Genomic DNA, 19,685 nt, shown 5'->3' on the forward strand with positions numbered 1-19,685 from the left:
TTATTACTGTCCATTGTGTGTGTGTGTGTGTGTGTGTGTGTGTGTGTGTGTGTGTGTGTGTGTGTGTGTGTGTACAGTCCAGGCTTATTACTGTCATTTGTGTGTGTGTGTGTGTGTGTGTACAGTCCAGCTTATTACTGTCCATTGTGTGTGTGTGTACAGTCCAGCTTATTACTGTCCATTGTGTGTGTGTGTACAGTCCAGGCTTATTACTGTCATTTGTGTGTGTGTGTGTGTGTGTGTACAGTCCAGCTTATTACTGTCCATTGTGTGTGTGTGTACAGTCCAGGCTTATTACTGTCATTTGTGTGTGTGTGTGTGTGTGTGTGTGTGTGTGTACAGTCCAGGCTTATTGGACTAACTGGAATGAGTGGGGTCCCTGTTCCACCACGCGTTGTAACGACGTGGGCGTCCAGGTCCGCCAGAGGAAGTGTATGAGCACCCAGCCCCTCCCTATGCTGTTTGTACCGGCCTGCCAGGGGCACCACTCAGAGAGGATGGAGTGTGCCACCGCTCCATGCACAGGTGAGGAGCCAACCTGATGACATCTAGGGGTGGGAATCACCAGATGTCCACGATACGATACTAAAACGATACTTGAGTCACGATACGATAGTATTGCGATATTGTGATATGCTAGTATTGCGATATATTGAATATTGCGATATTTCGATATATTGTCACTCCTAACTCCTTTTCCTACCTTTTCCTTGACCTCACCGGAAGGAAAACATGCAGTGTTTTTTTGTTTTGTTTTGTTTTTGCCCCACACGTAGGCTATACATTATTAAGCTTCTCTGGACTCAATACGCCACTGCAGGTGCGGACTGCACCATCGGGCGCTTTGGCCAGATGCCCGGTGGCCTGGCATGGCATTGCCTGCAATTATTATTATTTTTTTTAATATACTTGGCGTCCAAATATCGATACAATATCGTCAGGCAAAATATCGCGATACTATGGTGTATCGATTTTGTCCCCCACCCCTAATGACATCACACATGTACCGTAGCAGGGTGCGATCGATAGTGAGAAGGGAGACCGTCCTTCAACCAGCCTTCAACCTTCCATCTCTCTGTCTCATCGGTTTGTCATTGTCATGGTCCATGTTCTTCTCACTGGTTTCTTGTTCACTATTGCATGCTCAGACGTTCCGGTGGGTGATCCCTCTTGGATCCCTCTCCTAATCTTTCTTCAAATTGTTTTTCTTCCAAGGTTTTCTTGCAAGTGTTTCCTTGTATACACTGAGGGTCTAAGGTTGGTGGTGCCGTGTAGATTGGTTATGTAGAATAGGTAGGATTTAAGTCTTCCTAAAATTTGCTTTTCTGTGCCTTGTGCATTTCCTGGTGTTTTTCCTACATGTCTCTGTTCTATTGTTGATCAGTTAGATCTAGTTAAGCTCATTCTTTGTAAAGTCCTTTGAGGCATGCATGTGATGAAGGTCTATATATAAATAAACAAACTTGAACTTCAACTAGAGGACCAAGGTTCTAGCCCCGATCCTCCCTACTGAAGTGTCCTTGAGCAAGACACTGAATCCCTACAGTACCAGCTCCAGCTCCTGCACACTCGTCACCTGCCTGTATAGAGGGTTCAAGTGAAAAAATAATTTTCCTATGGGGATCAATAAAGTATCACATTATTTTATAGACATATGAAACACAGCTGGTGTAGCACTTTTGTTCATCTATGAATATCGTTATTTGTATCAATTTACAGTCACATAAACAGTTTAGTTGAAGACCAATTTCAAACTTGAATGAAATGTTGCCATAAAAGACTATTAACCGCTGAGACTAAAGTGGTATTTCAACTTCTCTCGGCAATGGCAGCCCCTTCATTATGACATCAAAGCCAGTCTTTCAAGGCCATCACCCTATTGGGACAATCAGATCAATTCATCCACTGCCAAAAAGGTCTGTCATGGAATACCAGGACCCCTAACGCCTCTCTGCCTCCCCCGCTGGGGGAGAAGAGCAAATATGTGACAAGCCAGGTCACACTCTTCACACACTGAGCTCCACTGTCCAACAGGTCACACCCTTCTCACTGAGCTCCACTGTCCAACAGGGAATACATGCTAATATGATTCTGGCATTTGAAACATTAGGGATACTTTCCTCTTCATCTTGGCTTGCCGTGGCACTTTGGGAAAAGCATTTGGTATTTAAAAGTCATTATTCAATATTTCAAAAACACCCTCTAAAACTGTTTTTGTTAGCAAAGGTCTTCAGATGGCTCATAAATTTAACAGTAACCCATAATATGCTGTACTTTTATGCTAGCAATTATTTTGTCTAATGGGGTGTATCTCGTTTTGGGATGACATTTCAAACTCATATTGCCCGCTCCTGTCTCCCTTTGCGATTAGCCAAATGGGGTCCATGGGGTCGGTGGGGGACCTGCTCAGTGACCTGTGGTGGAGGTCGTAGGATGAGGAGGAGGGCGTGTAGGAGGACTTCGGAGACAGCGCACTGTCTTGGACGACATGTGGAATTACAGAAGTGTGGGAAGAGCCCATGCCCAGGTACTATAGAAGCTGCAGAGATGATATAAAGAGATATGAATTCAAACTGACGTTGAAATAAATAATATACGGACATTGTAAATGATACATAGTCATGGCTTTTTCTCTATCTGCCTGTGTTCATCTATATCTCTCTCCCTTTCTCTCTCTCTCTATCTCACGCCAGCCAAATGTAAGCATGTGTGCACTGAGGGCCGTCCCAGCGAGGACTGCAGCCGCTGTGTGTGTGACGGCCACGTGCTGCAGGGAGAAGTGTACGGTGTGACTGGCGTCCCTGTGGAGGGGGCCATGGTGGCGCTGGCCAACCAGCCCAAGATCATCCGCGCCCGGACGGATGCCAAAGGCCAGTTCAGGCTCCCGGGAGTCTGCTCCTCCAGCTCCACCTTGCTCTCCATCAGGAAGGAGAGGTTTGCCCCGGCCGCCGCCTCCACGTCCAGTAACACCACCGGGTTATCCTGGGTACGGGCTGTCCTCAAGTCAGCTGGTGAGTCCCAGAGTTGTATGTTGTCCTCCCTTGAGCTGATTTTGTTGAACCCAAGTGACCATAACATTAAAGCCGTTTCAAGGTCTATTATAGTTAAAGGGTCACTTTGCCGATTTTCCACCAACTTTGTATCATTACAAAATTGGTAGTATACATGAATGAACAATGTTCTCCATCTTGCCTGGACCAAGAGATCCCTGTTCATGTACATGGATTCCTCTGTCCCGCGTCATCCCTTTCTGGCAGAAAGCCTTCCCGGTTAACTTCTCTCATGTGCCATGTGCTCTCACAGAACCTCCTGGTCCAAATGATGTCGTAATGATGTAATTTGGAGCAGTTTTACCATGGTGTCACTATTTCTGTCACTATTCTGTCACTGTTAATGTTACCACTATCATCATTGCTCTCTCTACCTTCATTTGCAGTACTCCCTGCACCAAATGACATAATGTCATTAGGGGCAGGAAGACGTAATGTGAATGAACGGGGAGCTCTCGGTCCAGGCAAGATGGAGGGAAGTTACAGATTTTGTAAGGATACAAAGCTGGTTGAAAATCAGCAAATTCACCTTTTAAGGTGAATTATTTGATGTACATTATGTAGGTTAGTTATAATGTCAGCGATTCCCATGAGAATGAGTACGCTCGTGAACAGAGCCAGGAAGGCATCCAATCATCTATATTCCAAGAATAGGAAACAAAATGATAAATTGTCACAACAATAATATAATATAGAAAGATATTGGAAAAGCAGTTACACACACTTGGTTATATGGAAAGCAAAGGAACAAAGGAGTTTCCACCTGTGTGGCATTTGAAACGGTACTTCCCTCCCTAATAGTTTTTTAATAAGAACAGAGGCCACTGTGAGATTAAAGTGTAAGGCTTGACTGAGTTTTATGAGGTCTGAAGACTCATAAAGCCATTCATAAAGTAAAGTATTGAGGATTTGTTGCCATGGGTTTTGTTACAGAAAAGCCGTACATTGTGAAGCACCCCGAGGACAAAGTGCGTTATGAAGGAGGCCGTGTGCTGCTGTGCTGCAAGGCAACAGGATCACCCACACCCGACAAATATTACTGGTGAGATTATGTTTTTTTCCCCAGAGCACAGAAAATCCCAGATGTTCTAGCTTCCAGAAATCGCCATTTATTTTATTTTATTTTTTATTAAATGTATCTGAAATAGGCATTTGATTACTTTTGAATATTGTTTAATTTGCATTTGGCTGTAGTTAAAAGATTTCATTTAAATCAATGTACTTTTGTAAGCTGTGTTTTTCATTATAAAATACTCAAACTACAGTAACTTCTAATTAGAATACACCAGATGTTTTCTAAAAATAAAATAGGCAGTATCCGATTCATTCAGATTACAGTAATCCACTTTTTGTTTTCAGTTTTGGCTAATGGTTATTTCTATTTTGCCAGCTGCAAATCACACATAATTAGAATAGAAACTAGCTATGTGACCTTGTGTCTGTGCTCTGGTTTTAATTTAAATGAAGGCCATGAGGCTGAAACAGTAGTTTCCCAGTGAAAGAGATTTGTATGCGCCTGCACTTTTTCTTTGTACATTTGTATTTTGAAAATACAAAATACAATTCACTACACCATACAATGAGATAGAGTAAAGAATACAATTATTTACACCAGGTACTTTGTAATTTATTTTGATACATTGTATTTGCAATTTGTACAAAGATACATTTTGACATTTTATTTGTGTCTACCAATATTTAAATGGACTTTCTCTCGCTTTGTCTCCAAACATCCAGGTATCACAATGGGACTTTGCTGGACAGGAAGGTGTATAAGTATGAAGAAGACCTTGTGCTGAGAAACCTGAAGTCTGAGCAGGCAGGACATTATCACTGCAAAGCCAGCAGCCACGCAGGCAGCATCAAGTCCTCTCCAGCCTTCCTTACTGTAAATGGTATGTATTGGATCTCATACTGAGGAAGCTATTTCATTTTAATACAAGTGTAGTTATTTAGAGATGCTTCCATCTTAAAGTTGACAAAGTTATGTATTTGAAGTAAATGATATGTGTAGGAATTACCTCATTCATATATGATGACACATATCTGTCCTAGAAACCTTAATAACAGGAGACCCAGTGAGCTGATTTTGTTGAAGTTGGGAGTTCTCAAGATAAATAAGACACAAAAATGTCCCTTCCAGATGGCACACATGTAAGTTGTAATGTATCATAATCAGCCATGAGGGATACATAATTAAATATGATAGCTTTTATGACTATAGCTCTCAGGGTCTACATGTAATGGTCAGCCCAGTGCATTTGACAGCGATATATTTCGTGAAAAATCGACACAAGTTAACATTACAGTAAAACCACCCACAAAAAAGCAAATGCATTTCCCAATATAAAGCGCAGCTGCCATGGAGATTAAATAAACTCTTTCTAGTAATGCCAACACTAAAGCTCCAACTAAGTGATCCAGGAACCAAGTCCATGCATTGACAGGATTTAAACAAAACCAGTGTCCTACAACTTGACTGAACGAGAACAAAGTCACTTAATGATTAATGATCTGTTTCATTGAGGGAAAAACACATACATGAGAAAAAAACAGGAAAATAAAATAGCAGGGCTCACAGAATCTGACTGCGCTTGGAGGAGCACATTTGATTTTTATTTTCTTATATTTTACAGTGGTTGAAAGCGCTCCTTTTAAAAACACAGATTCTTTACTGTGAGAGATGGCCCCCAGACACTGTAAAATATCAAACCCCAATCTCTCCAGAATACCCAGACCAGTATTGAAGTGAAATCCAAGATTGTCAATAAATTTTATTTCCCTTTTCTCTCTCTCTCGCTCTCTGATGGTCGAGCCAGACAGCTATGCATTTCCACATCCGTGTGGGAGATTGCTCATTTTCCCCAGGTGCTTGTTGTTAGCCAAGAGTCACATCAACAGAACAGGTCTGAATGGGAGTGTGCTAAAGTCATCTGTCCCAGGCTTCTTCAGGAGAGCCCCATGCACCCCCCCAAAGTCATTATAGCATGAGATATCTGACCCCTGTGAGAAGGTTGACAGCACCTGCAAACAGACAGACAGCAGACAGCAAAGCGTAGTTTCTTTTCACATTTTAAAATTATACTCAAGTATTCAATTTAATTGGACTTCCTGTCTACGTGTTAACTTTTGTTCATGCAGGTGCGTGACTTAAAGCTAAATATTTGGTAATTATTTGGGTAGTCCGCCTACAGAGAGTCTACAGCTTATTATTTGACATGAGTTGACATTCAACAATTCAACTTTGTCTTTAGATGTTGTTTTAACAGCGTATTAGTTGAAATTCAACAAACGCATTATGTTTGCTTCCCGTTCGACACACCTAGTGTAATATGTAGGTGTTCATGAATTGTCACATATACATGTACTCTATAGATAATCTGTTGTTGAAACAGCTTAATTGTTGAATGTGACCTAATAAGCTGTTGAAATGTTACCAATAGTCTGTAGACTCTCTGTAGGCGGACTATCCAAATAAAGTGTTACGCGTCATTCTTTTAAAAGGAAATTCAAAATGCTCTTGGTAAACCCATCAGCCGTACAGTGATGATGACATTTCATGCAAATTAGACAGCTGTCTGCAATTATCGATTTATTTGCGAGATGGGGAGTTCAACGAGAATATTGGACTGTAAACTTGACCATGATATCATCCACATTAATTATTTTGCCTGGGTGAACAATAATCCTTTCTTTCCAGTTCCCATCTGGATGGTTGGTAAATAAATGTTCTCTTCGACTTCATGTCTAATTACCCCATCATGGACATTTCACAGTCCAACTTGGCCGGTCACAGGTATTCTCAGGCCATGCAGATATTTTGTGTGTGTGTGTGTGTGTGTGTGTGTGTGTGTGTGTGTGTGTGTGTGTGTGTGTGTGTGTGTGTGTGTGTGTGTGTGTGTGTGTGTGTGTGTGTGTGTGTGTGTGTGTGTGTGTGTGTGTGTGTGTGTGTGTGTGTGTGTGTGTGTGTGTGTGTGTGTGTGTGTGTGTGTTGGCCGGTCACAGGTATTCTCAGGCCATGCAGATATTGTGTGCGTGAGAAAGATGGGGAGAAAGAGAGAGTGACAGAGAGGGAAAAAGAAGAGAAAATACTCAGGAGTAATACCGTTTACAAAATGCTGTTTATTCTGGATGGTTATTTTATTCTAAGGTCATGGCGCAATATGTGATTACATAGCAGCATTGATTTTATGATTAAAATCCTATAGACTTGAGAGATTTTCATTCAGTTAGCGTATCTGAAATCGGACTGGGAGGAATATACTTGGAGGCATATCCTTTATAGGCTACACAACCAAAGCGAAAACTTGTCAAGATGGGAGTTTGGGAAAATTTTACACAGGCATAAAGCAACATATTATGCACATAAAACACATTGTAAACTTATGTTCTGTAAGTGTCAACAACATCAGCACTAACTTGTAATGTATTGTGTAATCCACAGTAAAAGGAACACCAGCATGTAATTCCGCCCCTGAGACCCACCTCATCAGACTGCCGATGGACTGCGTTCAACCTGGGACTGATTCCAAGTACTACAATGCTGGCCGCTGCCTCCACAACAAATGCGCTGGCTCCCTGGACTTCGATCTGCGCTGCAAGGACGGAGGTGGCTTCTGCTGCGGCGTCCAAAGCATGGAAAGTCGAACGATTGACTGTGGGAGCTACAGCCTTCCCGTCCGGGCCGTGACAGAGTGCAGCTGTCAGAAGTGCATGGAGCCCACTGTGCAGGTTCGCGGCAGAGTGGTCGCAGCTGACAACAATGAGCCTCTGCGTTTTGGACACATCTACCTCGGTAAAGAGAGAGTGGGCACCACCGGATACCAAGGAGGTTTCACCTTACCAGTCACACCGGACACGCAGAGATTAGTGGTGAATTTTGTCGACCCCAGGCAGAAGTTTATTGACACTCCTAAAGTGTTCATCTTTGACAAGAGGGGGGGATCCATCTACCATGATGTGAAAGTGATGAGAAAGAAGATCCCAATTGATATCAATGCAGCGGAGAGCAACACTATTGAGTTAGGGGACATTGAAGGCGAGGACCCCATAGGTCAGTTAATTATTCCTCCCAATTCCTTCCGTAAGGAAAATGGAGAGATATATGAAGGAACTGTGAAAGCCAGCGTCACATTCATCGACCCCAGAAATATCACCACAGCTGCTGCAGCTCCCGGCGACCTCAACTTTGTGGATGACGAGGGTGATATGATGCCTTTGAGGACCTATGGCATGTTCTCTGTTGACTTCAAGGATGAGACCAACAAGCATGTCCTTGGAGCTGGAGCAGTCCAGGTCCTTCTGGACACGCAGCATGTCAAAATGCAGGAGCACATCCCCAAGATGAAGCTATGGTCGTTAAACCCAGATACAGGAGTCTGGGAGGAGGAGACTGACCTCGCCTACAGCCAGACAACTGGTGGCCACGGGAGGAGCAAACGAGAGGAGCGCACATTCCTCATAGGCAACATGGAGATCAGAGAACGCAGGCTCTTCAATCTGGATGTGCCTGAAAACCGACGCTGCTATGTCAAAGTCCGTGCCTACATGAATGACAAGTTCCTTGCTACAGAGCAGCTAGAAGGTGTTGTGGTCACCTTGATAAACCTGGAACCCAAGCCCGGCTATTCCTCCAATCCCAGAGCATGGGGCCGCTTTGACAGTGTCATAACTGGAAACAACGGGGCCTGTTTACCAGCTTTCTGTGATGCCCAGATGCCTGATGCTTACACAGCCTATGTCACAGCAATCATGGGTGGGGAAGAGTTAGAGGCGGCTCCTTCCACCCCCAAGATGAACCCAAACATCATTGGAGTGTCTCAGCCATATCTAGATAAAATAGACTACCAGCGCTCCGACCATGACGATCCAGCCCTGAAGAAGACGGCCTTCAGAATCAACTTGGCAAAGCCTAACTCTAATAATCTGGATGAGACTAATGGACCAATATATCCGTATAAGAGTTTAATAGCCTGTGAAAACGCCCCTATTGAGGCAAATCATTTCAGGTTCTTCAGAGTTGAAAAGGACAAGTACGAATACAATGTTGTTCCATTCCAGGAGAATGATTTGACGACCTGGACAGGAGACTACCTTTCCTGGTGGCCTAATCCCCAGGAGTTCAGGGCATGCTACATCAAGGTGAAGATCCACGGGCAGAAGGAAGTGATGGTCAGGTCAAAGAACATTGGAGGATCGCACCATGAGACGAAAGGCAAACTTTATGGTATTCGAGATATACGCAGCACCCGGGACATGAGAGAGGCCAACACCTCAGCAGCCTGCGTAGAGTACAAATGCAGCGGGATGCTGTTCGATCAAGCTGCGGTGGACAGATCCCTCATCTCACTGCTTCCACAAGGGAACTGCCGCAGGATCAGCACCAACAGCCTCCTAGAAGAATATCTGGACAAGCATCCACCAGCCGCTCAAAACAACGAGTCCCACGGATTCACCATGCTAGCCCCCGTTGATCCTCTGGGACACAACTATGGCATCTACACAGTCACAGACCAGAATCCCAGGGTCGCCAAGGAGATCGCAATTGGGCGCTGCTTTGATGGCACCTCAGATGGTTTCTCCAGGGAGATGAAGACGGATTCTGGCGTGGCGCTGACCTTCAGCTGCCCAGAGAGGAAAATTACCAGGGAAAGCCTCTTCCAGCGTCTGCAGACTAACCCGGGCCAGACGCTGTCTCAAATGGCCAGGGACATGAGGGAGTCGGAGGGTCTGCAGGTGCAGAGATCCACCCAGGTGGTGGCCTATCCTTCAGAGCAGGGCAGGACCCAGAACCGCAGAGGCAGCAGCTCCAGCACGACCAGGAGGAGAGCATCCATGCGCCAGTAGACGTGCTGAGAGAACAACGCCAATAGATGTCCTGAGAGGTAGGTTGAGATAAGAGAAGAGATATGAGTGTGGTGTACAGTATGTGTTTTTATGTGCTTGTGTGCAAATTTTTTAACAACAATTATTTTCTTTTCTTTTCTTTTCTTTTCTTTTCTTTTCTTTTCTTTTCTTTTCTTTTCTTTTCTTTTCTTTTCTTTTCTTTTCTTTTCTTTTCTAGGTCTTGGGTTGACACTGATAAGATGACATCAAGGACAAGGAAGTAAAAGCTATTCTTGGTCAGTCTGTTGATGATGAGTATGGACTCCCTACTGACTATGAAAATCACAAAACTGAGGCAGACAGCAATTCAGCAAAACCACCAAGCGTGATTGAAGATATTCATTAGTCTAAGACTTACTTGAAGGGTTTGGCAATACATAATCATACGCATTTCCTCCTCCTACAAGACATGCATCACTAGCTTGTATTAATGCAGTGATGGACATTTATTTAATTGGCTTTAGTGAGACTGTATGAATGAAAAGACTGCATCGACGTTTGAGAATGTAACTTTTATAGTTCTAATTTGTGGCATTCCACATTCCCCATGGTGGGTGTTTTTGCTGACATCTCTCAATGCTTGAGTTGAATCCAAACCTACAGTAACTGTAAAAAAAAGCCACCTCAGGCCCCAAACACTTCGTAATTGGCTTTCCAGTGAACTCATACGTGCCCTTCAAGATCAGAGCGAGGCGAGCACGACGTCCTTGTTGTCTGCAGCAGACACTGAGCCCTTTTTCTAGAAACTGGGAAAGTCTCTCCAGCAAGGGGAGGCATATTTAACAGAGGCACATTGGGTGCAGTGGGGTGAGGCATGCCCGTAGAACAGAGGACGTTTTTCAGTCGTGCTTCTAAACTCGTTTTTTCCCCCTTCATTGGTTTGCCACATGGCCAACTGTGATTCAGCCAAACGTCTTCCCACACCTACTTAGAACGTGTGAGAGCAAGGCCCATGCCAAGACAAGCACCCAGCAACAAATCCCATTTCACCAGTAGACTAAACATCCTTACTATCCTGTGGTAGGTCACCTAAAAACAGGACAGTAGATTCTACGCTATGAGACAATTTCCTCTTGTCCTCTCCACATTCCACATTAGCACCATTCACCAGTATCTCTCTCCACCCAGAAATAATAACCAAAGCCATTTCAGGGGCCGAATTGACTTTGTTGTTGGACGTGGCGGAAGGCTGTCTGTCTTTGTATCTTGAAGTGCAATAACTACGTATGTACAATTTTAACTTGAGAATCCTTGAAGATCATTGCATGTGACAAACTAATACAGTACAGCAAGAGGCGCTGCTGGTGAACAGGGCAGGCTACTCACAAATGAGGCAGGGAGCGTGCTTACAGGTCTCTGTATGGAATCTTGTATAGGTTTTATTTGAATTTGAGTGATTTTCACCAAGTAATTGAACTGCTATATAATCATTCTTCAGTGCTATCCATGCTGCATCAATTCTAATAACCTTTTTCATATTTTGGTGCACGACTTAGTAGATTTTGCAATGAATAAACCACGCACAGTAATCTTTTCAACTTCAGAGAGCAATTTTGTTAGTGGGAGTTAAATTCTCAGTTGAGCCTTGCCTTCATTGACCAATACAACTGCACGATTATTACTGTAGCTTGGATTAAGAGTTGACATACCTCTGAATTGAATGGACCAATTTCCACAGATCTTCCTAGTTTAACAGTATGTTTCTGTTTTTTTTACCCATGAACTTTATGTATACACTTTTCCAAAAAACAATCAGAAAGGGGGAATTTCCCCACTGTCTCCGAGCTTTAGGTCAGTGATTTGTCATAAGAATATTGATTGCGGGGTTTAGGGTTATTCAAAGTTTTCATACATTCAAAGAGGACTGTTTTAATTGGAGTTGGTAATAGGAAGAAGCTGAATAAGTTCAGACAGGTTTATCTCCAAAATTGGCACTTGTAGGTCCCCTCAGGCACATGGGGGAAGAGCTCCTCGAGCTGAACTAATCCAAACCCAAATGAGAGGGCCTGTGGTCCATGGAGGACCCAGGCAGGGCTGGCCAGTAAATATCAGCCTGTTGCTAATTAGAAATAAATGACATATCTTCTTGAGAACTATTAAAACTGTTTGACCCTGACTTTCACAAACAGATGAACAAATTCACTTCCACAATACAAAGGAGGAAGTATACATCAATAAATCAGGCCCAAGAGAAATGTGGTCCAACACTTTTACAATCAAAATGGCCGACAGCCCACTGTACAGTTAACTCAGTCTTGCAGGCATTTTTCCTTTCAGCCAGATTACATTTACTTCCAATGTGCAACAGATTTATTGCTTAGCATGTGCTAAAAGGGGCCAAGAGTATGTGAAGTTATGTAAATGGAAACCATATACTTGGGCCGTGGGACCGTATGCGCCACACTACAGCAAACCACTCAAAACAAGTGACAATTCATGGTACCCTAGCCATTACCACTGACCTCTCTAACCACCGGCTTGTTGGGCCCTCCGAGTGAAGAGTTCAGAAAACAAAAACATATCCCTGGCTGCCGCAGATGTAGCATCCAGGCTGTGTGGAAGATGACAATAATTGAAGCCAGGTGTGGGAAGAGATAAGTCCTATTAAAATGCAATGGTGTGTAGGGTCAGCTAGGGAGGCCCAACAGCTGTAGAGCAACTGGAGGAAATGTTAGACCAAAGGCATCAAGAGGAAAGGGAGACAAGATTATCTCGTGATGGATTTTAATAATTTGGGGAGCTGTTTGGAAAAGGGAAGAAAGAAAGGGAAAATATTAGTGGTCTTTGGCCTCACAGTCCATCACTTACACAATCTCAGGCTTCCAAAGTGCTTGCACATGGAGGAATGCCGTCTTTAGGAGGAGAGCGCTTTGACGGGAGAATTGGCTTCCCGGTTATTCATGAGGAGAAGCTATCAGGGGAGTTTGAAGGACAAGGTAACACTAATAATAGACTAAGTTAACCATTATGTCAGGCCTCGCATGAGAGTGTAACTGTGCTATCAAAACAGTGCCTTTGTCTTCTGAGGAACTTCAAAAGAACATTGAAGAACCATGAAGAATGGTTTGTTTAATGAGGAAAATTATGACGTTTCCAAAGTCTTTAGAATCAAATAAGAGGAAGTTTGGAAAGTCTGTGGGGTGAATCCAAGAGATAACAAACACATTGCTGTTTTAAAATGTCTTTGATGTCAAAAAGATTTTGTCCTCAATGAGTTCAGATTGTGATGTATTCCAAATCTTAAAGTGACCAATAAGTGGGCTCCCATATGAAATTGTGTTTATAAAAAATAATAAAAGAAAGAATGCCATTCTGATACTCAATACTGGACAAAAATACAGGATATTTAATTAACATTAGCATTTCATCTAATGAACTTTGTCATCCTTCCACCAATTTTCATAAGTTACACATTACCGTATATGCCTTTTGGTTAGGAACATCAGAATGGGCTTCTTTGTCTCGGGGGTTATAATTGTTACTGAAGTCTTGGATGCTTGGTGATTATTGTTCTCAAGGGCACTTTTATTTCTTTAGTTGTATTTGCTACTAACTGTTATTTTTGTAATGTTCAAATAATTAATCTGTGAAGATAATTTCTTTTAAAACTTCCACCTACTTTTTTCAAGAAATAACATTATAAAATTGCAAGGGTTGCAACTAATACTCATATGTCAAGGAGGGAATGCAAAAGCACAAAGTTCTCAAACACAGAACACCAAGAATTTTGCTGAGCCTCTAGTAAAGAACAGATACTCTGGCTGGTCTCAGGGAGACCATAATTTATTCAGGAGGTCATCCTCTAACCTTTCCAACATTGTCTCTGGACTATAAGAGAGCTGTACATTTGCCACTGTGCTCCAGCAAGCCACACCGAGTCCCCAAAATGCATTATGGAAACCGATTCCTGAAAATGCTCTGCAAACCGTTATATAGCATTAACTATTGCATGGTGTTGCCCATCTCTTTTGTTTTTTCTCTCTGATTTAAGTTTTTATGTGTAAATTGTGTATTGTATGATACCTATTATGTGCAAACAAAGAATTGTAAATAAATTGTTTTCTGTAAACTTTGACATTATGTCCTGATTGATTTCTGTCTTAAAGTACACATCAAATCACAATTGTTTAATGATTTCACAATACTGAATATAAAAAATAATAATAATATACCATAGGCTATATTGTATTTTTTTAATTATGAAATCAGTGCTAATAAAATATGATACCATAATTTGGGAATTAAATAACACTTCTATACAGAAAAACTAAATGATCAACTTTGCATAATTCACAACATTAAATACAATTTACAGACAGGTTATTGAAATAAAATTGTGCCAGGAAAAACACACACACACAGAGGTACAGTTATTAATGCACTCCGGAGAACGACAATACCGGCAATGACATTAAGACAAGCCGAGCATATAAAATCAACTTTAGGTAATGAATAGCAAAGTGCTGACATAACACGATAAACAACCGAAGATTTGTCAAGTTTCCCAACATCCGAAAGCGGCTGCACGCTGTAAAATTAGATTGTTCTACCAACACACGATGATGCCTGCGTCTCAATTGTGTCCATTACTGCCCTCCAGGTAATGAATTATGAAACACACAGAAAGGCCCCTGTTGCACACAACAGACGTTTTGAGCCAATGGAAATATTATCGTAATAAAGTCGCACAACAGGGGAGGCAGAGGGCAGGAGAGTGGCGAGCCACACTCCCACTGACACCTTCTTGGCTGCAGCTCTGTGCGTCACACTGAACACGTAGCAGCCAGCAATGCACTGCCTGAACGCTCTCACCAGTGTGGAAGACAGAACACTCTCGACTCTTGTGCCGACGGCTTTAACGGTATACATGTACACACACATAAAGCATCAAAATGCATTTCCCCTCGGTGTCAATGGTGCGTTTCAGGTCCTGAACGTTCTCAGGCGCCTCACTGACCTTCTCTTTTAAGCCCCATTGCGTCAATGAGGGACAAACTTGTCTGTGCGCGAGCCAAGAGTGCAGAGAAATGCTGATGGACACTTCTCAACACTGGGCCTCAAACCAATGGTAATTGCAGTGCCATTCATGTGTGTTCTGCGAGCTGGAACTCAAGTATGTGCTCCAAACGCTCTAATAGTCATACGGAGGAGTTTCCGTTATGTGACGTCACTGGAAGAAGTGTCTCGATTATTGACTCAAGGCCACAACTCGACAACTTTGCCAGCTTGTCTGTGTGAGGGCCACAGGTCACGTGTTGTTTTAGAGGACAGCAGAAAAGGTCATGCGTAGTAATGAGCACGGGAGGAGACAGGTTGGCGAGGTCAGAACCTGGCCACTGGAAATTATACGGTCACTATGCTTTCACTATGAAATGTCTGAGGTCAAATAGAGAAGCTACTGTAGACAGCAGGTTTGGCAGGGCAAGTGATGCAGATGGGGACAGTATGAAGTACATCAGGCCACCATTACAGTATAGGACTTCGGATCAGGAACACAAACAGCAGGGAAAACATAACCCGCCATTCAAAATAAATGAACGTTTTTATGTCTAAAAAACAAGACCTGCTTATTTCAATACACCGCAAATCGTATCTACACTTCTGAAGTGATCGTACTGGGATTATCACATTTTTCCTCATCTTTAGTATTCACCTCTTTCTTTAAACTGACCCATATTTTGTGCATTTACAAATTAGTACTGCATTATACTGTATATTATGCATTATCTTGTATGGGGTCAGCTCGCTAATTCCGAAGTGTCGGCATTCCGATCATTGACTTCTATGCTTTCGGAGAGGCGGCCCTTTTTATCTCCAAAAAATGTTTCGCCGAGAGGTTAGGTTCTGGGGGAGGTTAGGCTTAGGCGTGGGGGGTGGGAGAGGTTAGGTTTAGGGTTAGGGTCTGGGGGAGGGCTCTTTCGCAATGGCGAGACAGATCTCAATTTTGTCGGAATGCCGGTATTTCGGAGTGCCGACATTTCGGAATGTCGAGGTGTCCCCATCTTGTATTGACTCCCATTGCCTCTAAAGAAGCTCCACAATCGAACCAAAAACACTTTCAAGTCTTCATTTTATGGCTTGCATGTGCGTATTCCACCATTGTAAATACTGGTTGGATTTGTGAAGTATGATCGCACACTTATATTTAAATGAGGGGGCAGCTGTGGCTCAGGAGGTAGAAGGTCGGGGTTCGATCCCCGGCTCCTCCAGTCCACATGTCGACGTGTCCTTGGGCAAGACACTGAACCCCGAATTGCACCCTGCGTGGCAGCTGGCCACCTTCGGTGTGTGAATGGGTGAAATGTAGGCACATTGTAAAGCGCTTTGGATAAAAGCGCTATATAAATGCAGTCCATTTACCATTTACCATTTAAATTAGAAAGAAATACATTTTGGAGCATTTCTGTCCACATCCAAATTCTAATAAAATAAATAATTTCCAAACAGGCACACATAAGTGCAACAATATTATCATCACACTGATTGTCTGATAAGACAGATAATAAGTAGACTAGAGTGTTTTGAGATATACTTTGGTTGATTAGGACTCATGAGGTAAGTGGATTTCAATTCAGACATTCTGATGAGGTAATGGCTAGAGCAAAAGCTATCAGGGACAGACAGTGACTGTTAGCATGAGTTGAGGGGAAGAAAAACTTCAAAACACATAGACATCATTTCATTCAAGACTACTTCTCAAAAAAACAATTAAATACATAAACTTCCCTTGAATTCATAATAGCCAGTTATGTTGGTTGGTTCTATAATATGGGATAATGTAGTTTATGTTGGGCAGAGGTAAACTCATTGGCACTGTGTGATGTGTTATCAGAATCAGCTGTAAGCTTGCTCCAGTGATGATTCTCCAGCCAGTATCTCAGCTGGAAAAAAAAGAATTCAAAACACTTAAATGGCGTCATGTCTTCCTCAGACGATGCTCTTGATGTTTTCCTGAGTTCACAGCAGTCCAAGTGGAAAAGCTCTGTGAAAATGACAGATAAGGCTTAGGAATGTTTGGGATGGCTTCGGGCTTCGGGCGTGTGGATATAGCCAAAGTAGGCTTGCTACAGGCAGGAGGAGGTCATCAGAGAATTGATGGCCTGGCGCAGGGCTTGGTGATGAAACAGCCGCCCAGGTTGTTCAGCTCTTCTGGTCTGCGGGGAGAGGCTGTAAGGAGAGAGGACTCCCGTGCTTCACATACACACTGCCCTCCTCCAGCTTGACTTCATAGACGTGTTGCTAAAACAATCAAAACACATCAAATCAACGCAATGTGGCAGCTGGGAAAGTAGAAAAGAAACACATTGCCTTGCTGAGGTGAGGACTCAGCACACAGACACACACACACACACACACACACACACACACACACACACACACGCCTGCGCGCCCACACTCACACACACACACACACACACACACACACACACACGAGTCAAAGCACAAACTACTGCTGGCATTTTTGCTTCCTGTAAGGGAAGGCTGACAGTAGGATATACTTTTCACCAATTAAACTGATTAATTTAGCAAATTACTTTATCGTGCATATACACCATCACAACAGCTGTATGCATTTCCAAAGATCCAAATAGCCTACCTCATGTGGGATCATGAAAACTCAAATCATATATTCCCCTCCCCCCTTTTGATCAGTTATTTTTCCAGTTTTTCTCCCATTCCTCATGCTCTTATTTTGGACTGTTTTGACTGCTGAAAATATGAAACATCAATGCACAATTTCATTGATGTACTCAATCAATCAAACAACTGAAATGGGGAAGAAAGATGTTTATCTTGATCATATAATGAAACAACGAATGTAACTGACTGATGAGCTTCCATTCTTCTCATGCCACGTCAATCAGTTGGACCGACATCAAAGGAAGATGATTTGTCTATAAACAGTGAGGATATATGGTCAACCCAAATGGAGACAACAAGTGAATCTTCCAGAGTTCATTTTAGGGACTCAAAATCCTCATGACTGGTTTGTTTTACATCAGTCATTTTTGGAGATTTATGTTTTGTCAGCCTGAATAATCTCTATTTTAATAGGCTACTGTATGTGATAGGCTAGCATCAGAACTAATCCTCCACCGTCAATTCTCTTTGAAGGGCATTTTAAATGGAGCCCACAGTGGAATTCGTGGGCACTTGTCTGAGACTCCAACGAGAGAATCGAAGGGGGAGGAAGGATCAGTTCTGAGGCTAGTGATAGGCTAAATGCCACTATTTTGGGTATAATGTTACATGTGCTATGTTGTTTTTATCTTGAGCGCACAATTTCTTAACTTTAGGTGATATAGTAGCTGGACTGACCTGTAAGCCGGTTCCTGACCTCCCGGTTCTGAGGTTAAAGTCATAGTCATGCCAGGGGCAGAAGACCTTCAGCACCCCATCTGCATCCTCGATGTCTCCATCACACAGAGGGCCACCTGGCGCACGCACGCGCACGCGCGCGCGCACACACACACACACACACACACACACACACACACACACACACACACACACACACGAAAACACACTGCTGTCAATCTCACTTTCTTCTGAGAAACATTAATTGGAGGTGTTAAATTGGGGACGAAATGCAGGGACGATATGCAGGGACGATGCTGGCAGCTGGAAACAAAAATGAGCCTAAACAGACAAGCCTATGACAGCAGGGGGCATAAAACACACTTTCACATATTTGCTTGGGGTTATTTTCAACTCTGGCTCACAGCATCGTTTCCCTATTACGCGCGATAGACGCTTTCACTGCTGCACAAAAGTATGATTAGGCTACCTGTATTTTGATAAACGGCTCATCGGAATATAGGAATAACGCGTGATTTGGATGTTGATAGGTTGAGGTTTTACCGGCGTGAGCACAACGGGCATCCATGGCGAAGAAGTCGCCCTTTACATAGAAGAGGCAGACGTCATCGTAGCCGAGGGAGGAGTACATCAGACGGCACTGCTTCTTGGAAAGCTCCGAGGCTGGGCCTATGAGTCTCCACGAAGCGCTTTCCGCATCTCCCTCTTCATTCCCAGAGCCAGAAGCCATAAAGAACGGCGAAATGAACTGGTTTCTAATTCGCGCAGGTCGTTATAGGGCTTCTTTTCGCCGGTGCAAAATGGATTTGGCAATTTGCTCCGTGAAAATATTCCATAATATTAACCACGCGCCGACTGCTATGACAATCAGCCATGTGTGGATTGTGCTTCCTCAGTCGCAGCCAGCAGCCTGCCTGCCTGCCTGCCTGCGCTGCGATGCAGGAGACTGTTTGCTTCATTGCTTTTCATTTTTGTCATCCGAGCTCGCCATGTTCTGAAAGATGGAGATTTATAGTGTGTCATAGACTTCTTAAATGGGCAATGTGCGCATGAAATTCAAACCCTCTTAGGACTAATGATGCTGTGGCACTAGCCCATCTATGTTATAAATAGGTTAGGACACAAATGTGACTTGCAAACATTTTTTTCAGTGATCTAAACCTCTAATTTTACCCAAAGCAGCATCCAAATCAAGCCTAGGGTTTTCATATTTTGGCCAACGATCAGAGCAGATCTTTCATTATGACTGGGTCTAATAACTCCACTGGTGCGTCTATGATTAGGGGGGGGCCATGTCTGTGACCTCACTCTCATTTATTTCCAAACAATGCAACTCATTGCCTTTTTTAATCTGTCTTGGTGGCCTTTTGAGTTGATTATAGCTGGGCACAGCTAAGTATACAGTACAGAGACTTGGAATTATTCCCCAAG

At 43.1% G+C, this 19,685-nt stretch overlaps 2 protein-coding genes across 2 annotated transcripts in view; one reads left to right on the forward strand and one right to left on the reverse strand.

The window, feature by feature from the left end:
• The window catches only part of cilp2 (cartilage intermediate layer protein 2), a gene marked incomplete at both ends in the record, with an annotated part of 23,234 nt that extends 13,338 nt beyond the window's left edge, over positions 1–9,896 (forward strand). Inside the window, 6 exons of the mRNA XM_083647237.1 lie at positions 343–525; positions 2,372–2,527; positions 2,694–3,011; positions 3,984–4,092; positions 4,788–4,945; positions 7,495–9,896. Coding sequence (XP_083503363.1) covers positions 343–525; positions 2,372–2,527; positions 2,694–3,011; positions 3,984–4,092; positions 4,788–4,945; positions 7,495–9,896 — 3,326 coding nt within the window. The remainder of the gene's footprint in view (positions 1–342; positions 526–2,371; positions 2,528–2,693; positions 3,012–3,983; positions 4,093–4,787; positions 4,946–7,494) is intronic.
• A 7,152-nt stretch (positions 9,897–17,048) lies between these two features.
• On the reverse strand, positions 17,049–18,984 carry LOC310786573 (Rieske domain-containing protein; the record flags this gene model as incomplete). The annotated part of the gene is made up of 3 exons (XM_083647795.1): positions 17,049–17,174; positions 18,255–18,370; positions 18,798–18,984. The coding sequence occupies 3 exons, from the start codon at positions 18,982–18,984 to the stop codon at positions 17,076–17,078; spliced, it is 402 nt and encodes a 133-aa protein (XP_083503921.1). The 3' UTR covers positions 17,049–17,075.
• Positions 18,985–19,685: the final 701 nt, after the last annotated feature.

The sequence above is a fragment of the Poromitra crassiceps genome, assembly GCF_964638095.1.
Source record: "Poromitra crassiceps genome assembly, chromosome: 12".
NCBI lineage: Eukaryota > Metazoa > Chordata > Actinopteri > Beryciformes > Melamphaidae > Poromitra > Poromitra crassiceps.